The sequence below is a fragment of the Liolophura sinensis genome, chromosome 10 (assembly GCF_032854445.1).
Source record: "Liolophura sinensis isolate JHLJ2023 chromosome 10, CUHK_Ljap_v2, whole genome shotgun sequence".
Classification (NCBI taxonomy): Eukaryota; Metazoa; Mollusca; class Polyplacophora; order Chitonida; family Chitonidae; genus Liolophura; species Liolophura sinensis.
The window spans coordinates 23600961-23623729 of NC_088304.1; the positions used below are offsets into that span (position 1 = coordinate 23600961).

Here is a 22769-nt window from a genome sequence, read left to right on the forward strand (position 1 = left end):
ATAGATCAAATTTATTTTCAGAAGTACACATTCATATTCATCTCTTTAAGAAAAACAAGAGTAACATCATGCGCTATTACTGATGACGTGATGAGTCATCTTTCTCACGTCGCATCTGCCCACTCACGCCTTTTTAAACGTGCGCGTTGCTGTCACGCCACCGGCTGTCAAAACCTGTATGGTTGGAAAAACATATTACATGTTTTGCTTAAATTTGCATTATTTAATATGAAGGTATTAAATGAACTGAAGGTGAACGAACAGTTTTAGATTCGCCCTGTTTATATAAATGATCTGCGCAATAATGTACCTCCCATTGCTCTATGCAATATTTATTTATTTATTTGATTGTTGTTTAATGCCGTGCCCAAGAATATTCCATTTATACGACGGTGGCCAGCATTATGGTGGGAGGAAACCGGGCAGAGGCGGGGGAATCCCACGATTATCCGCAGGTTGCCAGACCAGAACAGAGAGGAAGCCAGCATGAGCTGGACTTGAACTCACAGCCACCGCATTGGTGAGAGACTCCTGGGTCATAACGCTGCGCTAGCCCGCTAACCGACTGAGCTACGGAGGACCCTCTCTATGCAATATGGTTGACATGTAATTATTTACATGTAATGTTTAATTTGCCATCTTGTAGCATGCTATAGCTGTATCACCATTAAACAAAAGTTTAAATCGGCATTTTGTTTAAAATATTTCCTTTAAATTCCTTACATGAGCGAAAAGAGTTGTAGACCGCTCATGTCTGTATACACTGTCTACGTAAAAAAGTAGCTTCAGTCCTTTTACACAATCTGATTTACAAGTAGAAAATACATAATGTATAGTTTGTTGTTTTTTGTCATGTTATATTCAATTAACTTGTAGGGGAAATATTTGCTTTTGTATCTGAGAGAGACATGGGCTTAGAGCTTAAAACCCTTTAGGGAAAAAAACGAATAGGATTTTTAATAAAGGCCTGACTTTCACTATCTACATACATAATAATATATTCAAAAATTTACGAAATAAACCTATAACTGACAACGAAAATCTGACTGTACTCTAGACAGACAGCTGTGCGCTTACATGTGTCATTGTGCTCCCTTCGACCTGCCGTACAACCCGTGTGGCGTGTGTACCCTTTGTTGTCTCCACCAAATCGCCACCCTCCAAAGTGAATGACAACTGAAACCAGAAAAAAAACATTATGTTAGCCTAAATGTTTAAATGGGGTATAGAGATGAGCTCTCAACAGTGGTGTTGTCCTGACGTTTGCTGAATGACAGTTCCGTACCTTCAGCTCGCTCCTTGTCCTTATTTTGTTGAATAAAACAAATGAAATTGTGTTTTCTTTGCATTGGCAATATGCCTCGAGGGACACGAGAGTAGCCGTACGCAAAATCTAAGTGCTGGTGGAATAAAATGTGAGACAAGTTCTGTAACATTGATAAAACACAAGAACATATTTATGTTTACTTTACTTTTAACTCATAAAGACAGATAAATGGTAAATGCCTTATCAGTAACAATCGCGGCTGTCAAATAATCAGAAAATTGTCACAGCTTTATTTACCTTGCAGGTTTGCCCCGAGCGGTATGTGAAGTCCACTTCCTTTCCCAGGGTGCCTTTCTTCACCTGCTGATTGGTGGAAGTGTTGCCACTTTCAGTGATGGTGACGTCATTTCCGGAAACTTCGATTGTCTCGTGCAAACCGGAACCCAGTAGTTCCATGGTCTTCATGACACCAGTTTCAGAAACATCTACAAATTTGAATAAAGAGTTTTTTTTAATTACTGCTGTTTCTTAAGCAGAGTTGTCTCTGAAAATCTGGAGAAAAATAAGTTTTGTGGCACTAAAATGATCAAAGCTTTACTGTAACTGTCGCTCGGGTTCTTTAGATTGCCACAATAAACGCTAACTTTGTCTTCAATCGCTGCAACAGAATGTAGAACAAAAGTAAACTTTAAAGTGATCACTTGAAATAAAGCCTTCCACTTACAGAAATACCCAAATGAAATGTTTAACGCGCATGACATACAGTTCAGAGCATGTATCAACGTTATGATATATACCTGTGCATCCGAAATACAATCTGGTAGACCAGCAAATGAAAACTATCGTCTATCGTACAGTCGCTGGTCTGACAGAAACTAAAGTTGTTACGTATGTTGCTAATATTAATTCGTTACATCTTTTACTGGAAACAGTCAGTTCAAATGCAGGTTTATACTTACCTGTGGCCTTCAGATAGTTTTCCATGTTCTCTGTGGCTGTCTGTTCCCACTTTCCAACGAATTTGTCCATGGCGACTGTTCAAGGTGAAAACAAGGTTGGTAATATGAGATCACTCTGCAGTGGAGACTGTTTCTGTGTGACATTCCTGAGAATCTGTCCCTTAATATACGGTCTGGCCTGCTTTACTTTGGTAACACCTGTACACGTGTGTTTCACAACTCCCCACCCTTCGCCACGCCCATCAATTTCGTGGACCAAAGATTCCATGCAGCACGTGTTTAAAGTATACAACATTTTGTTTAAACTGACAACTGTCAAGTCCTAGACTTCGCGTCAGTCTGGAATGGTCTATGCAAGATTTGAAAGCAAACGAACAAGAGAATGTTTACAATCATCATTTGGATCATCAACAATTGTTGGTTGTTTAAAACATGTGTTCATATTTGATCATCACAAAATTGTTTCTCCTATATCATTTATTAACAGAGAGATGACAAAGAAAAGCACCGAAGTTTTTTTCAGGTTTGTGAACAGTGTGATCAAAAGTGTATTAGGGGTCTCCGTAGATCTGTGGGTTAGTAGCGTAATGACCCTGGGGAGGTCTGGTTCCAACCTGCGGCTGGTCGTGGGTTTCCCCCGGGCTCTGCCCGGTTTCCTCCACTATAATGCCGTCGTATAAGTGAAATATTCTTGAATAAGTCATAATATGTATTTATGATTTTAAGAATACCCATCAACAAATACAACTCTACAGAGACCAAATAAACAGCAGATTTAGTTCATATATTTTTGTAAACATCATTTATTGTGTTTAACAAGTAAATAAGGCGAAGACTTATTTTGTGCACATAATCATGATACAAATAACAACAAATATCTTGTAACATTACCCTATGCCCCTAGTTCATATTTAATTTTCCTTCTAAAACAGTTAGGCATTACGGGTTCAAACAATACCGTGATGTAACATTTTTATTCGTTGCCAAGGGACAGATTAGAGCGAAAACCGTGAAAAAACTTCGCATGCGTCGGATAGACATGAGTAAATATTTTGGCCCTATATAATGTATAGGGAAGTGTAACATAATCTTAAATCGCTCGAATAAAAGCAAACTTCCCAAAATGCAAAGCGTCACACTTCTCGGAAATCACGCACAGAAGATATGCAGTGAGTGACCCTTTATCAAATTTAGTACAAAAATATTGTCATTTTTATTATTTATTATTTTATAATGGATATTACATCAAAAGTTTTGTCAAATTTGTACTACATGTGTTATGACTCGTACAAGCGTTTTAGCTCGTAATTTTCTTTTAAAAACAGAAATAATTTTGTCATTTTCGTGAACAGATTACCAAGTACTATAAACTGGTGGGTAATTACTTCATTAAATTTAACTTTTATTCCAAACGCCACATTTTAAAACGACCTATTTACCAAAAGAGTTTGACACGAAGGCTTTGACCTTAATCTAGCTCTCTCTGACAGCTGACAGCTGGTCAAAAATGTGCTGATACCGATGCAATGGCCGATTTCTGGAGATGTGCTTGTGGTCATGTGAAATTGCTGACAAATAATGCTGTTTTATACTTATTTTATTTATTTATTTCATTAGTGTTTTACGCCGTACCCAAGAATACTTCACTTATATGACGGAGGTCAACATACTGATGGGAGGAAACTGAGAAAAGCCCGGAGGAAATCCACGTCCATACGAAGGTTGCTGACAGACCTCCCCACGTACGACCGGTGAAGAAGACAGCGTGAACTGGACTTGAACTCACACTGACTGCATTGGTGAGAGGCTTCTGGGTCATTGCACCTCCTGAGTCATCGCGCCGCTCTGACGTGCTAACCACCTGGGCCACGGAGGCCTCTGATGTTTTATAACCTACACTCTTAATATTTTCAGCATTCATTTAGATTTTGTAATATACTTAAGGAAAACTGAAAGATTTCAGATGAATTTGTACGTGTGCATTTTGACTTTGAAACTTTGTCCAAGAATTTTCGGTCAACCAATCAAACTTTGCCATTTTTATAACACACATTTACCATAAAAAAAATTCATGACAGAACGAAAGGTATATTCTCTTGGAGATACATTTTAAAAACACCACTGTACACAACACTTGTCCTGTCACGTGACGATATACATCATAAATAGTGCCCACTTTTTAAACTTATACAATGGTGATTAGTTTCATGAGCCAGAGATAAACCCCTGATCTCTGGTAACTTACCCGCAAACTTTCCCACACGTGATACACAAACTTTTACACCAACACTCAGTACTGGTGGAAAACTAGCGGTCTTCCACCAATGTAAGGCTGGGCAAACTGAGACTAGAGATAAGTTGTCAGAGCTGTGAGATATATGGATAATCACTGAGGCCTGTCTCGTACAAGGGAAAGAGTATCATGTGACAACATGACAACTTAGCGATATTAAAGGAGTCAGCGGTAGCTGAATTCCAATAATACAAGGCGATCCAGGAAAAGCTCCTGTGCTAACCTGTTCATCGGTGAGTATCACAGTCCTTGGTGATAGTTTTTTTTCTCCAGATGTTCTTATATGTACCTATTGCGATCAGCAAAATTGGCCTTACGACCACATCGAATTGATCGTAAATCAGATGTAACGGTTAAGCTTTCACTCTTTGGGTCAAATCAGGATGAGCAGTCCTTTGTCCAACTGCTGCTAATAAAAGCTAGAAATCCGAATCAGATGTTTTACATGGTCACGTGACGTGTATGGAAATAGTGTATATAGAATGTCATGACCCTGATAATAGTAATATCTTGCAGAAGAAACACATGATGCAGTGTTTATAGAAAGCAAATTTATTTCCTGAAGTGCACATCCATGTTCATGTCATCAAGCAGACAAGAGTAGAATCCGCCATTTCTGGGGTTTTTGATCATCCATCCTCTTTACGTCACTTCCTCCAAATCACGCCTTTTTAAACGTGCGCGTTGCTGTGACGTCACCGGCTGTCAAAACCTGCATGATTTAAAAAAAACAAAACAGGCGTTTTATTAACCGGTACTAAACAAAGGTTTAAGTTTGCATTTTTGTCATTCAAGTTCTTAAGGTGAGTGAAAAGATTTTTGGATTCTCGCCGTGTGTATAGATGGAGTACGTAAAAAGTAGCTCCCATTGTTCTATGCATTGTGGTCTACATGATGTTATTTGTACGTAGTGTATAACTTGTCATCTTTTCCCATGTTTATATTCATTAAGAACTTGTAGGGAGAATTTAATTCTTCTCTATCTAAAATAGAGTAATATAGGATTACAGATTCTCCAAACAAAGGAATAATTTACTCAAGAACTGACTCAAGTGTCTACATACATAATAATATTTCAGACATCAATTATATCAATAAATCCACGCCAAAAGCCAGTGACTGACAACGAAAACACGACTGTTGTAGAAAGACAGCTGTGCACTCACATGTGTCATAGTGTCGCCATCGACCTTCCGTACAACCTGTGTGGTGTATTTACCCTTTATTGTCTCCACCAAATCACCACCCTCCAAGCTGAATAACAGCTGAAACAAGGAAAACATTATGTTAGGATTTAAATAGGGCGTAGATAGGGCTCTAAACGGCGTGATTGTCACGGCGTTTGCTGAATGATATATCGGGCGCTTCAGAATGGCCCGTCTCGTATTTAATAAATGGACTAAATCAAATTAAACGTTTTCTTAGCACTGGCCTCACGAAACGAGAGTATCTCCACGCAAAATCCAAGCCAATAAGTGGAATAAAATATGAGGAATACATTTGCGTTCAGCTGCATACCACTGAAGAATTTTTTTCCATGTTACCATAAAGACAGATCAACGATAAACATCCAATCAGTGAAAACCTGTGCAACAACCATAGTGCTCTCAGATGTATTTACCTTGCAGGTTTGGCCCGAGTGGTATGTGAAGTCCACTTCCTGTCCCAGAGTGCCTTTCTTCACCTGCTGATCGGAGGAAGTAGTGCCACTATCATTGATGGTTACGTCATTTCCGGAAACCTCGATAGTCTCGTACACACCAGAACCCAGCAACTCCATAGCCTTCTGAATACCAGTTTCGGAAACATCTGCAAATAAGTCAAATAAAGAGTTTTTCTTTAATAATTGGTGTTTATCAAGAGTTGTCTCCGAAAATCTGCAGTACAGTAAGTTTCGTGGCACAAAAATAACAAGAGCTTCATTGGAACCTTCGCTCACATTGTTTAAATTCCCATCATATCTCCATGGTCTTTTTAATACCAGATTCGGAAACATCTACAAAGACAGAGTTTTTGCATAATTATGGCTTCTTAAACAGGATTCTGTCCAAATACCTGCCGCAATGAAATTTTTGGCCAATAAAATAGAGCCAGATCTTTATTCTAACTGTCCCCCACTTGATTTAACCGGCTACACTAAACGCTCGTTTAAGTTTTAGAAATGTCTGAAACAGAATGTAGAAAGACTATTTTCAAAAATGCATGTAAGGAATGCCTTTCACTTACGGAAAAATTTGAAAGAAAATGTTATGAAGTTATAAATAAAGGAAGCATGAAATGAGCTGTGATTTAGAACCAGTAAATGTAAAATATGGTCCCTGGTGTGGCAAAAAATGAAATTGTTACATGTGCTGTTAACATTAATTAATGACATCGTTTAGTCCGAACAGTTCGCACATGTGTAGGTTTAGTCGCTGTGTCATCCATGCCTGCCAAACTCGGGACTCCACTCACCTGTGGCCTTCAGGTAGTTTTCCATGTTCTCAGTGCCTGTCTGCTCCCACTTTCCAACGAATTTGTCCATGGTGACTGCTCAAGGTGAGTGCAATATCGGTAAGGTCAGATAACTCTGCTGTTGAGACTGTTCGCTTGTGACATCGCTGAGGTTCTGTCCCGTTATATACGGTCCGGTCGGCGTCACCTTGGTAACACCTGTACAGGTGTGTTTCATGTCTCCCCGTCCCCACAGGCGGCTCCCACAGCGTTCGTCAGGCCCATCAGTCTTGCTAACCAAAGGTTCCACTTGTTTAAAGTATACAGTATTTTATTTCATCTGACGGCTTTGAAGTCCTAAACTTAATGCATGATGTGCAAACAAACAAGCTTGGAAGATCAAAAGTTGTGGCTTGTGTAAAACATATTAATAATTAATATTTGTACATAAAAATTGTTTACTATATAGAAAGTAAAAATCCTAATTCTAAAGCGCGGAAATGTAGGTAACTTTTCAGTTTATATCTGGTTGTACCTTTTTCTCTTCACGATGTTCGAAGGTCGTCATATAACTGTTGCATTTTATCACAGGTTGTTAGAGTTTTGTGAACAAGGTGGATGTTGGTTTTGTTACACATACATGTATATGATGCAATAAAACTAGCAGAAAGAAATTTATCCTGATAGAGAATGAGTTAGTTCCTCAAAGCCAGAAATATATTGCAGTAGATCGAGACGACCAGATTGAGCACAAATTATTTTTATATTGGCCTTTTTTTCCATAAAATTGAGAGAAATATCTTGCACTGTAAAGTTTGAAAACTGTGAAAATTGTTTCATGGAAATATCAAAGGACAGCCCGCGTATCTTGGGTTGATCAGTGAGGAAAGAAATAGCTAATAGTTTCAGTTATGAGATTTTTAATTACACTTCCTTGGACGGCAATATACGAAAGGGTCTTTGATATTACATATTTCGCGTGCTAGAATTAATTGGATTTCGTTGCTTTCAATCATCGTCACAAGTTAATATACGAAAAGTATACTGTGTCAAGGATATTTCAGCTAACGCCTTCAGTGACAGATCGTAATTGGTTGTTAACAGCACCGCTTGTTTTTGCCCTTTTATTAGTGCTAAGGTGCTACTTTTTGAGTATTTACATGAACAGTTTTAATAAACCTCCTAATTAACAGGAAGCCGTATATAACCGGTTCCGTCTCATTACTGATTTACCCACTATCACAGTGTGGTCGATGCTGTGGTTTTACTCTCCGTGCTGTAGTCTTTTTTTTTAAATTTAAGACTACAATAATACTACAATGAAACCTAGTGTGTTAGTGATATTCCAGGAAAGTCCTGTCTCTTAGTTTGTTGACATTTACGTTGAGTTGTTCTCCGGAATGTAAGTAGCTAAGAATGTTCAAAATCTCTGGCACTCTGCTTCATAACTGTGTCTAATTCCGCTTAACCTAACACAAGGTGGGGTAGTTGGGGTGGGGTGCAAAACAATACCACATTGCATTGTATGTATGAATAGTTGAAATTAAAACGCACCTGTGGTATATATTTTAAATGACAGCTTATAATGGATTTAGTTCTCGACTTGGATACTGATCGATTTTATGCACCTAGAACATTCCTTTCGTCTCATCGGCATTATTGAAATCTGCTTCTCTTTATAAGAATCCATCTTAAACTTCTTACTAAGTTTCTTTGTGGTTTGTTATCAGTTTGTTATTGAAACTTGGAATAACCATTTTGGTTGATGACGGGATACAAAAGTTTTGACCCCTGAATTTTTAGCTTCCATATCTTAATACCTTTTTCTGACAATATTAAATTCCTCATTCTATGCACGCCTTAATTATTGTACAGTGCAATCATCAGCACACGGGATACACAACAGGTGCCATTGTTGGTGACGTCAATAATGAATTCCACTAGCTGTATGGCTTGAATCGCTAGGGTCGCTAAGTTACCCTGCTCTGAAGGAATATGTGTCCGTTTATCTGGCCGAGGATCGGTGTGTCTATGTGAACAATGTGTCGATGGGAAAACGTAACTAATAAAATCCGGTCTCTTGTCTTGTTTATCTCGGTTATGATTTTATTCCAACTGTCCATGTATCTGTAAAGAAGGTAACAACCTGTGGAAGGTTGTCTGTTTCCCTAGGACTCTGGCCAGTTTTCTCATGTCATAATCCTGGCAGCCGGCGTGGAAGTGAAATATTCTTGAGTACGGCGAAAAACATCAATGAAATAAAAAGGAAATAAATATCTTTTATATTCGCAGATTATTCAAAGTTCTAAATGAACACAGCATGACTCTGAAAGCTGAAGTCCACTTTTAATACAAGATTGCTCCGCCATTAGGTTCGACAAAATTTGGTTCAGCCATTGATGGCCCCAAAACAACGCCAGAGCGCGCTCCATTTAAATTTCTGATGCAATTGCCGTAGCACTTTCCACAGAGACAAAACTTCTTCGTCCAACACGTCTGCACGGAAATAAGTTTGCAGTAGCACACATGTCAGTAAGCACAACGGCCATTGGTTATTTCCAAGGCCTTTTGGGCCAGAGATTCTTTGGTAATGTTCAAAGTGATCCACTGTATTGAGACTTTGGAATATTTGACAAGAACAGGTAACTGCATCAAGTTTTCAATTGGAGCGCGCTCTGACTTTGGTTTGGCTTCATCTTCGGACAAACAAAAGTTTGCCAAAGCTAACGTCAGAGCAATCTCGGACTCGCCACTTTGTCTACGACATTTTGTAGTGTAAGATTCCCACCAATGCTGCAATCCAAAGATCATTACTGCCAGGAACGTTGTTCTCATGTGCACTCCATTTCACCACTTGAGATCAATATCCAAATAAAAATATTCATCTTAATTCATCTTTCAACTTGGCAGTTCATCCCCTTCTGTGTGACTAAAGTCAAACGTTACATTTCCTTAATTTATATACAAGTAATTTCCGAGAGTGAAAATGGGCGCGACGAAAAGAAATACATGTATGTCCACATTTCTAAATTTATTTATTTATCGTTATTTTAAAAACGTGACTGGATCTAGAAAGATTTCTGAGTAATCTAAGTAGCTATCTAAGCGGACAACTTGACCTACAAAGTCCAGTGTGACAGCTCGCGAATGAGCCGGCTGCGTCCTTATGCCAGTGGGATTGTCACCGAATAGCCGAGGCGTGGTGGTTTCCTATGGCGCAGTCCGGAGTTTCTCATCGCTGCACGGTACAGATATCATAGTCATGCGTGCAATATAAATCAGGTGCATCGGAACTTAAGATATGCTGATATCACTCAAGTTTATATCGAACGGGCGAAAAGTTCCATGTAAGCAATCTAAAAAATTGCCAGTATAGTGGTAGGTGAGCTCTAAAACAAAGACAACAGGTGAAAAAACATGTGTTAATGCAAATTTTATTCACAATATACATCACATCGTATACATTAAACATGTGTTTTAAGATAATCAGTTGTCAGACACATTTCAGCTTTTGTTGAATCTCCATCCTTTCCACTCTCTTCACATCACATCCGCCCAATCACGCCTTTTTAAACGTGCGCGTTGCTGTCACGTCACCGACTGTCAAAACCTATAAAATAAAAGAATTCTTTTTATATACCCGTACTAATGAAAAATACAATTTTCTGTTGCCCTAAATGCATATTTCGCTGAAATCATTTTAATGGATGAAATGAATTTCGCCTTGAAGTCGTGCCCGGCGCTCGAAGTCATGGGCTAGCCCTTATTTAAAAACATACTTGATAAAATAAGTTTCATAAATGAATTTGAAAATATGATAGAAAAACGGCTGTGCACTCACATGTGTCATTGTGTTCCCATCGACCTTCCGTACAACCTGTGTGGTGTGTTTACCCTTTATTGTCTCCACCAAGTTGCCATTCTCCAAACTGAATAACAACTGAAACAATGAAAACATTACGTTAGTCTGAAATATTTAAAAAGGGTATAGAAAGGTGGGCCTACACTACAACGCCGATCTTGACATAAGACAAAACTTAAAAGGTTTTGGTACTGGAACAAATTTCTCTTCAGATGACATAGATGAGGTGGACAAAAGTTTAAATTCCAAACATCAGATTTAAAATTGCATTAAAATGTTAAGGTAAGTCAGAGACGTTGTTGCTGTATCGCTTACAGGTCATTATCTGTATGAAGCAAAACCTCAGGAGGCTTGTTGTCTATTGGGCCGTTCTCGACAAAAATATGAAAACTATATTTAGGTAGTCATGTCTTTGGCACACTTCCTGACGTAAAGCTGCAACTTGGACCGCGACACCTGTGGCCTAGGTGTGTCTGATTACATGAAATTACACATAATATGCAGCATAAAGAACCATGGCAGTCCCACGGATTTATTTACCTTGCATGTTTGCCCAGAGGAGTATGTGAAGTCCACTTCCTGTCCTAGAGTGCCTTTCTTCACCTGCTGATTGGAGGATGTGGTGCCACTTTCAGTGATGGTGACGTCCTTTCCGGAAACTTCGATAGTCTCGTGCAAACCGGAAGCGATTAAAACCATCGTCTTCTTGACATTATCATCGGAAACGTCTAAAAAGACAAACCAAAAGCTCTGTTTTACTGTTCCTTACGTTCGTTGTGCAAAATTCTCAGACTAAATAAAATCTTTTTCCAAATTTTTTAAAGAGAATATTTAATACATCTGAAATGCAATTCGGGCGACACGTGCCTTTAAAGTCTCTTTTGTCCTATGTAGTTGCTGGTTTTCAAATTCACACAGCTAGCATTGATTTACGAAAACTTCACCGCAAACACTATGTAGTCAATATCTATTAAAGTCTATTATAACCATTAGTTGCAGAAACATCTAATAAAGGACCAAATCAAAAGTTTCTGATAGGCATGAATAAAGTTTGCGAAACAGCTAAGTACCCAAAAAATGTAGGAAAAAATTTTAACTTATTTAAGATTACAAGATTCTATCTGGTATTTGGTTACACAAGCAAAGTCAGGGGACTCTCTGACAATTTCTGACCTTGTTTGTGCGAACTGTCTAGATGAAATAAAACCTTTCACTGAAGTCTTCAAAAGAAAATGTTTACTGTCAAAGGCATTCAGTTGACTGAAAGGACTCAAAAAGAAAAAGAAAATCAGTTTGAAACATACGCCTGAAATGCAAACAGCCGGCATCAGCCAATGAAGTCTTTTGTCTCATATATTTCTCGGTTTTGAGGGAAGAAAGTCGTTACTACATCTCAGTAGTTAACATTAATTTAGGACAGCCTCTAATATGAACTCTCTGCGCACTTACAGGTCTGTACATAGTGTCGACGCCATCTGTCAGGACACTTACCTGTGGCCTTCAGGTAGTTTTCCATGTTCTCTGTAGCTGTCTGTTCCCACTTTCCAACGAATTTGTCCATGGCGACTGTTTAAGGTGAGTACCAGATCCGAGAGGTCAGATAACTCTTGCTGTGGTGACTGCTCGTTTTTGACATTGGTGAGATTCTGTCCCGTTATATACGGTCCGGCCTGCTTTAATTTGGTAGCATCTGTACAGCTGTGTTTCACATCTGCCTGCACCCACGAGCGACTCCCCACACGTCGACACGCCCATTTCAATCTCGCCGACCAAAGCCTCAATGGAGCACGTGTTTAAAGAAAACAAAGTTTTATTTCATCTTTCGCATGTCAAGCCATACACTACTTATCGGCCTGGGAGGGTCAAAAAAGGGTCTTTTCAATCGCCATTTAAATCAATGACAGTTGTCTTGTCGTAAAAACATGTATTAAAACAGTGAGAAGTCTTAGAAGAAAATATTGAACGCGTTTTAGACCATAATAAAAAAAGATGTCATTATCGTACGAGACCTTAACGAGAGCCTTCTAGACCTTTCAAACTTTAAGTTGCGAGATATTATTTCTCGTTTGGGATTGAGTTCGATCCGGCAACATAAGTAAAAAAGGATGGTGGAAAATAGCTAATTCATTTCGAACGGGTAAACTAGGTCAGGCTGTCACTTTTCCGCCACTAATAACCGATGATGGTTCATACGAGTATAACTCAAGCACAAAGGCCACCATATTAAATAACTATTTCTCCAGCATATGTACAGTAGAAAAATCAAAAATAGATCTACTAGCTCAAACACTGTAATCTGAAGCAATTCTGCAGGAAATCGTTATCACACGAGAGGATATAAATGATATCATACGTGGTCTCGACACTTCCAAAGCCTCTGGCCCAGATGGAATAAGTCCCAAACATCTAGTTGAAGGAAAGGACACTCTCACACCTGTATTGTCGCACCTTTTTTAAGATGTCCCTCACTGTAGGTAAATTCCCAAAGTTATGGAAAATTGGAATGTAACTCCAATTTATAAAAAAGGAAATATATACGATCTTAGAAATTACAGACCCATATCTCTACTAAGCTGCTTAAGTAAAGTATTTGAAAGAGCTGTGTTGAAATATGTTTTCCAGTTTTTGCAAAATAACATCTGTACAACGCAGCACGCATTTCTTCCACTTAGATCAACGGTGACTCGACTGCTAGATATATATTTTGACACAGAGATCTACAATTGTTCAACAGCTGACGAGAACTTATTTTACCTTAGACTATCGGAAGAAGGAATTATGCACAAACCCTTTATCTGGCTTGCAAGATAAATAAATCTAAAAGATTTTTAATTTAACAGCCGCAGTTTTCACTTATTGCACATTTATCTTTGGTAAATCTCTATGCATTCAAACTAAACATGTTTCAATAATGTACAGCTTAATCTAAATATGTACTTGTGTTTGGTAAATGTTACAAAATACTCTTGTCTTATGCTTTGTTCCACTAGTATATCGATTTTACATTTCCCTACTACCTTTCCATTGGGCATATTGCCAATGACAACAAAACATTTAACTTTATTTCTTTGATTTATTCAGTAAGGGCTTGGGGCTTTCTAAATACGCCGATGTTTAGGCAGTCACAATCTTTAGAGTTCTATCTGTACACCATTTAATACTTGTGCTAATATGATAGGGTTTTTTCTGGTTTCAGTTGTTATTCAATTTGGAGGGTGACGAATTGGTGGAGACAATAAAGGGTAAACACACCACACGTGTTGTGCGGAAGGTCAATGAGATGACAGTGACACATGTAAGTCATATTTTCTTTGTCATTCATAGGCTTTTGGCGTGTATTGAATTATGTAATTTGATTCTTGAAATCAAAAGTCATATTATTATGTATATAGGATCTAAAAATCAGTATTATGTTTTGCGAAACCCTGTTCCTTTTTCAATATACAATTGTTTAGTTTTTGATGACTATAGGCAAATATTAGGCAGATATAGCTACAGATAAATTATCTCAGATGTAGGACAAAATCTCCGTACCAATTATTTATGACTACATCCCTTGTCAAAAGAGGACAAATTGTGCACGTATCAATAACTCTTTGTATCAACCATAATCCACAGACATATAGAACATATAGACTTTTTGCGTACATCATCTATACATGCAGAGCCCTCTGATTCGTTGATATTAGGAATTTTGGCAAAATGCTTTAACACAATATTCAGGTTTAAACCTTTGTTTATAACTGTCTTTATGGTGGGGAAATAAATAGCATTTTTTAATCCTGAAGGTTTTGACAGCCGGTAACGTGAGAGGAACGCGGACGTTTAAAAAGGTTTGATTGGGCGGAAGTTACAACACCCGGATGTAGATATACACGATCCACACCACCGGAAATGGGGGATTATTTTACTCTTAATATATCTTAAACACATTCCTACCTTGATGTGTACTTCAGAAAATCAATTTGATATATATTAACACTCCATCGTATATTTCATCTGTAAGATATACTATTATTGGCTTGTTAGTGATGGCCTTTCGCATACACCATTTGCAAAGATTCCATGAGACCACGGGTAACAGTTCGCGGGATCAACATTTCAGTACTTTCAGCTGTAGCAGTTTTAGATCCGAGTCCACATACTGATTTGACCTAAAGAGTATATATGTTAACCATTACATCAGTGCCTTCAATGTCGTTGTGATAATGATTTTTCTAATCGCAATGGGTACATGTGAGAACGTGCTACCCAAAAAAGACCATTGCACCGGCGTCTGATACTTGCATTTGTGTCGACAGATTTGTCAGGTTGTCACATGGAACTCCTTCTCTCTCCCTCTGGATCATTTCGATAGCCCCTTATCTACGATTCCGATCCGCACAGATACAGTTTGAACACAGTGTGTTATCGGATAGTGCACTCCGTTGAAGATTTACACTGAACACAAAATAAGTCAACTGAGGTCTTTCATGGCTTTCATACAACAACACCCCGAAAGGTCACCTCAGTGATAATAGACGAATATCATTTTTCACTTGTTAGAGTTTTCGCGTTGGTAGTGCAACTCTTGTACATGACAATGACCGTTATGTTTAATACTGGACATTTGCGGTGTACAAGCAAATTATTTCCCCCATCAATTGGTTCTGCTAGTGAGATTTATTTCATTTAATGTTTTATGTGCTTATCAGAACATTTACTAATAAGCGTTTTACAAAAGCATGACTACACGATGTACTACAATTGAGTTGAAAGAAAGACAACACCAGACTAGATATTTTTAGGGTTAGGCATCGATAACGGTTCTCACATGGAGTTTAAAACCACAACTTTTTGCGTTTGTGATGTTGCATAAGTCAAATTTTTCAGTTCACAGTAAGCAAAATTGTGCACACTGAGAATCTCGAAAGCGCCACGATGTTGTCAGTCTTGCCCAATCAGGTGCCAGTTACCCAGGTAGCTGACAAGATCTTTGACAAACAGCCGCAGATGACCAGCGCGATATGAAGTCGAGAGCGTCAGTTTGAGCAAGATCAAAACTTGCGAAACCGGCCCCAATGGCTCAGTTAGTCGAGCGTCCCTTCGGTAGATCCAGGGTCAGTCCTGGGTAGGGTCACACCTAAGACTTTAAAAGAGAAAGCTATAGCTTCTTCGCAATATATTTGCTCGGGTGAGGCGGCTTATTTTCTTTCGTTAAGTGGTCTCAGTGAAGCAGCGTTAGATAAAACAGCTGTAGAAATCTGACCTGCAACAAAGAGGTACTTATACTTATATGCACTCTAAGGACTCCTTCGTCGTCATATGGCTGAAAAATTGTTATGTACAAGGTTAAAATCTAAGCGCTGACTCACTCACGGCCTACGACAAGACACTACATCAATGATGGAATTCCTCAAAATTCTGATGACTTCTTTGGTAGAAAGTTAAACCATTTTCATTTGCCATGGATAGCAATTTTTCCCATCTTATTACCTCCTCATTTGGTGCACATTTTATTGTACGTGTTCGTGCCTTGTGTTTAACATCGCATTTGACAATTTTTCAGCCACATGACGACGAGAAATAATAAGGTGTGTGTCCATGGCGTCAAAGTGCTGCCAACACTGAGGTATCATGCCCAAGACACCAGACGTGACACCCCAATTACTCAGATTACGCTGTCTCCGGGCCAACCAGTTCTCTTTCCTTGATGTATAACTTTCATTGCTGAGCGAGACAGCAAAAAGTACCATTTTAAAAGTCTTTTTCATAACGGTTCTCCTGAATAGGTGGACGACACGCTATCCATTAGCCTACCAAAGCCGTTCAAATCTGATTGTACACCTATTATGTGTTGGGAAAAACGCATTTCTTCACAGAAATATTTTAAAAACTAAAAGTGGTCATGAAAAAAGCTTATGTGTTATTATTCACTCTTTGTCTACACATCTCATTCATATGTTCAATAATTCGAAGCCCTCATTGGTGAAAAGTAAAATTTGCTCAAGTTATTAGATCAGTCTCACAAATTTAGTCAATTAGTTTTACTAATTTCTTAAATCACGGTTTGGAAGCGATGTCTTTAACAAATTCACGTCATAAAAATATGACCAAAGGTTGGATTAAGGAAGTTTCCTCAAATTGCCCGCTCGCTCTGAGCCAGCTGCGTCCTTGTGTCAGTGGTATTGTCACCGAATATCAGCCGAGGCGCGGTGGTTTCTCATTGGCGCAGTCCGGAGTTTCCCATCACTACACCTTACAGATATCATAGTCGTGCGTGCAATATAAATAAGAATTTAATCGGAATTTAAGATATGCGGATATCACTCAAATCCATCTCGTGCAAGGCCAAAAGTTCCATGTGAGCAATCTAAAAGATTGCTAATATAGCAGTATGTGAGCACTGACACAAAGACAACACGTAAATTAATTCAAAGATGAAAACGTGTTTAAAACACAAATTTTATTTACAATTTACATCACATCATATACATCAAACATGTGTTTTAAGATAATCAGTTGTCAGACACATTTCAACTTTTGTTGATTCTCCAACCTCTCTACTCTCTTCACATCACATCCACCCAATCACGCCTTTTTAAATGTGCGCGATGCTGTCACGTCACCGACTGTCAAAACCTATAAAATAAAAGAATTCTTTTTATATACCGGTAGTAATGAAAATTTTAGTTTTCTGTTGCACCAAATGCATATTTCGCTGAAATCATTTTAATGCATAAAAGGGAATTTTGTCTTGAAGTCGTTTCTAGGCGACCAAAATTTAGCCCTTATTTAAAAACATACTTGATAAAAATAAGTTTCATCAATGAATTTGAAAATGTAATAGAAAGGCGGCTGTGCACTCACATGTGTCATTGTGTTCCCATCGACCTTCCGTACAACCTGTGTGGTGTGTTTACCCTTTATTGTCTCCACCAAGTCGCCACCCTCCAAGCTGAATAACAGCTGAAACAAGGAAAATATTACGTGAGTATAAAATATTTTAAAAAGTTAGAGAGAGAGAGAGCCGTCAGCGGTGTAATAGCCGAGGGCCGACACCACAAAGCCGATTGTGACTTAAGTCAAAGATTAAATGTTTTTTCTACTGGAAGTTTAAGTTTAGACTATTTTGTCTTCAGATAAAGCAGTTGAGGTGGTCAAAAGATTAAATTCCAAACATCACATTTAAGATTGTATTAAAATGTTGACTTAAGTAGGAAACGTTGTTGCTGTATCGGTTACAGGTCATTATCTGTATGAAAGAAAACCTGAGGAAGGCTGGTGTCTATTGGTCCGTTCTCGACAAAAATATGAAAACTATAGTTAGCCGATCTTAACACTGGGGATAACGTCAGAAAGATTGATATGCATTGGGCCATTCTCAACAGTGAGGAAAAACTCGTAATACGCATTTTCCATTTGACCGTTCTCAACCATGTTTTACTTGTGTGATAGTAACATTTTCGACAGTGATCAAAACTGGAAAGAAGCCGGATGGAAACCACCGCAAGTAGTCATGTCTCCGGCACACTTCCTGACGTAAAGCTGCAACTTGGACCGCGACACCTGGTGCCTAGGTGTGTCTGATTACACGAAATTACTCATAATATGCAGCATAAAGAACCATGGCAGTCGCACGGATTTATTTACCTTGCATGTTTGCCCAGAGCAGTATGTGAAGTCCACTTCCTGCCCCAGAGTGCCTTTCTTCACCTGCTGATTGGAGGAGGTGATGGCACTTTCAGTGATGGTGACATCATTTCCGGAAACTTCGATAGTCTCGTGCAAACTGGAAGACAGTAACGCCATAGTCTTTTTCACATCATCTTCAGAAACGTCTGAAAAGACAAAGAAAAATTTCTGAAAAGCTGGTGTAACTGCATGCAATGGAAAGACTTGGATTACAATTTTCATCTGGAATTTGGTCGCTGAAGAGAATGTTTAATACATCTGAAATGTAATCAGGCGACACGTGCCTTTAAAGTCTCTTTTGTCCCTAATAGTTGCTGGTTTCAGCATTCAAACAGCTACCACGAATTTACGGCATCTATCAAAGTCTATTAAAACATTAGTTTCACAAACATCTAATAAAAAACCCAATCAAAAGTTATGATAGACACTAATAAAGCTTGCAAAACAGCTAGGCACCACAAAAATGTAGGAAAATTTTTTTATCTTATTTAAGATTACAAGATTCTATGTGGTATTTGGTCACACAAGCAAAGTCAGGGGACTATCTGACAATATCTGATCTTGTTTGTGCAAACTACCTAGATAAAATAAAACCTTTCACTGAACACTTTAAAACCAAATATTTACTGTCAAAGGCATTCAGTTGACTCAAAGGACGCAAAAAGAGGAACAAAAGGAGTAAGGAAAACACATCCGAAATGCAAACAGTCGGCATCTGCTAATGAAATCGTTTGTCTATTAAATATTTCCCGGTTTCCGGAAAAGAAAGTCGTTACTACATCTCAGTAGTTAACATAGATTTAGAACAACCTCTAATATGAACTGTCTGCGCACTTCCCGGTCTATACATATTGTCGACGCCACCTGTCAAAGTCAGGACACTTACCCGTGGCCTTCAGGTAGTTTTCCATGTTCTCTGTGGCTGTCTGTTCCCACTTTCCAACGAATTTGTCCATGGCGACTGTTCAAAGTAAGTACAAGATCAGAAAGATCAGATAAATCTGGTGACTGCTCGCTTGTGACACCGCTGAGATTCTATCCCGTTATGTACTGTCCGGCCTGCTTTACTTTGGTAACACCTGTACAGGTGTGTCCTGCACCCACGGGCGACTCACCACACTTCGCCACGCCCATTTCAATCTCACTGACCAAAGCTTTAATGCAGCACGTGTTTAAAGTAAACAGGGTTTCATTCCATCTTACGCCTGTCAAGCCATACACTACTTATCGGGACGGATGGGTCAATAAAAAATTAGACCAAACAAGCGAATCTTTACAATCGTCATTTGGATCAATGACAGTTGTCTTGTCTTTAAAACAAGTATTCGTATTTGTACAAGAAAAAACTATATCGAAGTTTTGATTGAAAACTACTAATGCACAACTAATTTGTAGGTATTGATTTCAACGTGAGACGTGAGGTTATTTCTTGAAGTATTTCTTTCTCTCTCTCGCCTTCTAACATTCTAATTTTGCTCTTACACGTCACAACAGCGGAAACTGTTGATATGTAGTCCATTCAGCACTGTACGTTCCCACCAAAAGCACTTTGTCTTGCACATGTAATTCGCTAGCCTGATTACATTGTATATATATACACACATACAGTTAATTATCTGTCAAATTCTTGTACTCATCAAATGGGTCACAGTATAAGTCAAGGCTTATTGTGGTCCCAAAGATTACTAAATAAAAGACTATATGAAAAAAAAAACATGCATTTGTATTTGCACAAGGAAAACTATATCGCATGTATAGACATTGAAAACCACTTATATAGGGCTCATTTGCAGGTATTAACTTCCACGTGAGACCTGACGTCATTTCTGGAAGTATTTCTTTCTCTCCCTCATTTTCTAACATCCTCATTTTGCTTTTACACGTCACAACAACTTGTTACACTTGTGTTAACATTGTAAATGTGTGTTGTGTTATTGGGAAAAGATTCCTGATTGCGTAGCTTTTGGTTGACAGCTGGTGTACGAAAGTCACTTCTGACGTTTAGATGCAAACGATTATTATCCTCAAGCGAAAGAATTATCAATAAAACGACAAGAGTACATAATCTCATTTGGCTAACTAGCTCATGGTTCAATTCATAATGCTTTAAGTGGTATGAATAAATTTTTCTGTCGCCATTATCTGCATCAGTTTTAATAAAACCTTCTCGTTTATATGGATTCTCTTTTCATCAAAGCTGACTCATGCTGCCATACAGGCCATAACAGTTTGTGTGGACCAGTATGGCTGAGCACCGATACGGCATATTGAACAAGCAATGTTATTTCGAACAATCGGGTTTTGGTTTTTTACACTACGACTTCAAACCATCAACTTATGTAATATTCTGTCCGCTGTGAAGTTACAAATTATCAGGGAAATTCGCAGAATCCTTCGACTACGCCTTGTCATGTACACACCGATATGTGTATAAGTGTCCTTACTTATATCATGTATAACTCCGTTTTTGTTTTATTGAATTGTTCTCCAGAACTATTTAGATAGAGTATGTCGTCTGGTAGTAACTATTTTACAAATACTGATATCAGTGTGTAGTCACTGTAAATACCTGACACAAACCAATAGACGTTGCTATTTGCTTTCATTGCCCAAATCAAGATAAAATAAATTGAGGAATAAACAGGCTATATAGAATGAGTGAGTGCTTGGGGTTTAACGTCGTACTCAACAAATTTTCAGTCATATGACGACGACGGAATCTTTAGGGTGTATGTAATGTGCCTCCTTGTTGCAGGACGGATTTCCATAGCTCTTTTATCTAGTGCTGCTTCACTGAGACCACTTACCGAAGGCAAGTTAGCCGTCCAGCCTGAGCCATTATACTGATACGGGTCAACCAGTCGTTGCACTATCCCTGTACGCCGAGCGAGGAAGTTACAACTTCCTCTTTTAAAGCCTTAGGTGTGACTCGACCCAGGATTGATCCTGGATGTATAGCGCCCGAGGCGGACACTCTACCAACTGTGCCATCTGGCCGTTAACAGGATATGTAAGCGATGCCGTCAAATAATTCAAATATATAGTCAACTATGTAGAACGTTTGCTGAACATGATAACAGTCTACACAGTGAACCAGAATATGTTCGCTGTAATGTTGATCATCGCATGGAACAACCTTACAGGCAATGTCCCATCGAGGAAAACACTTTAAAAACCTTTAAAACAACTGTTGATAGTCCAAATGGTAATTGTCAACATCCGCTTGTTTGTTTTCTACTCTTGTATTGACATTCTGCGCTGATGCGTAATCTAGGACTCGACTTTCCATGGATGAAATAAAATACTGTACACGTTGGTGTACAGTATGGTGTAGTAAATCTTTTATGGGAGAGATGGAATGGGCGCGGCGAAGGGTGAGGGTGGGGGTGGGAGTAGCCTTTGAGGGGGTGGGATTTGAGACACACCTGTGCAGGGGACATATAACGGGACAGAATCTCAGCGATGTCACAGACGAACAATATCTACAGCAGATCTTACCCATAGTGTACTCACATTAAACAGTCGCCATGGACAAATTCGTTGGAAAGTGGGAATAGACAGCTACAGAGAACATGGAAAACTACCTGAAGGCCACAGGTAAGTGTCCTGTGTTCACGACAAAGCTTTGGTCCTGAACATCCGCAGGCTGTTCTCAGTAAAAGATGTCATAAATGTTGTCATACGTAAGAGCTTTTTTTCTGTCAGACAAGCGACTGTACCAATAGCGACTGATGCCATTTGATGGTCTTGCCTGCCTGCATTTTGAAAGCACATGTAAAAATCAAAATGAATGTTTTACTTATTTGGTCCATGGTCAGAACAGTAGTTTTTTTTCTACATTTGGCTGCTGCAATTTGTAGGACAAAGTAAGTGTTTATCATGGCAATTTATACAATGTAAGACACAGTTAGAAAAAAGTCTTTTCTCTGTTCTACTTACCAAAAACTTATTTTATCGTAGATTTCTTTTAGATTAACTGGATTAGGAAACAGGAGCTATGGAAAAACTCTGTACTTGTTTTCGTAGATGTTTCCGACACTGGCGTCAACAAGGCGATGGAGCTACTGGGTTCTGGTTTGCACGAGATTATCGAGGTTTCCGGAAATGACGTCACTATCACTGAGAGTGGCTCCACATCCTCCAATCAGCAGGTGAAGAAAGGCACTCTGGGACAGGAAGTGGACTTCACATACCACTTGGGGCAGACCTGCAAGGTAAATGAATCTGTAACAGATCTAGAATTGTTCAACAGCTGACGCGAACTTATTTTACCTTAGGCTA

General features: G+C 38.8%; 1 protein-coding gene across 2 annotated transcripts in view; it reads right to left on the reverse strand.

Annotated features, from left to right (window-relative positions):
- Nucleotides 1-22769, reverse strand: part of LOC135477249 (fatty acid-binding protein 1-like) — a 91321-nt gene continuing 68552 nt past the window's right edge. Inside the window, exons 1-4 of one of the 2 annotated variants that reach the window (XM_064757430.1) lie at nt 2227-2335; nt 1565-1752; nt 1078-1176; nt 1-174 (exon numbers count right to left, since the gene is read on the reverse strand). In XM_064757430.1, the coding sequence (XP_064613500.1) occupies nt 124-174; nt 1078-1176; nt 1565-1752; nt 2227-2296 (408 nt within the window). In that variant the 5' untranslated portion in view covers nt 2297-2335 and the 3' untranslated portion in view covers nt 1-123. Of the gene's footprint in view, nt 175-1077; nt 1177-1564; nt 1753-2226; nt 2336-22769 lie in introns of those variants that run through there. The other variant, XM_064757431.1, reaches the window with a different exon arrangement.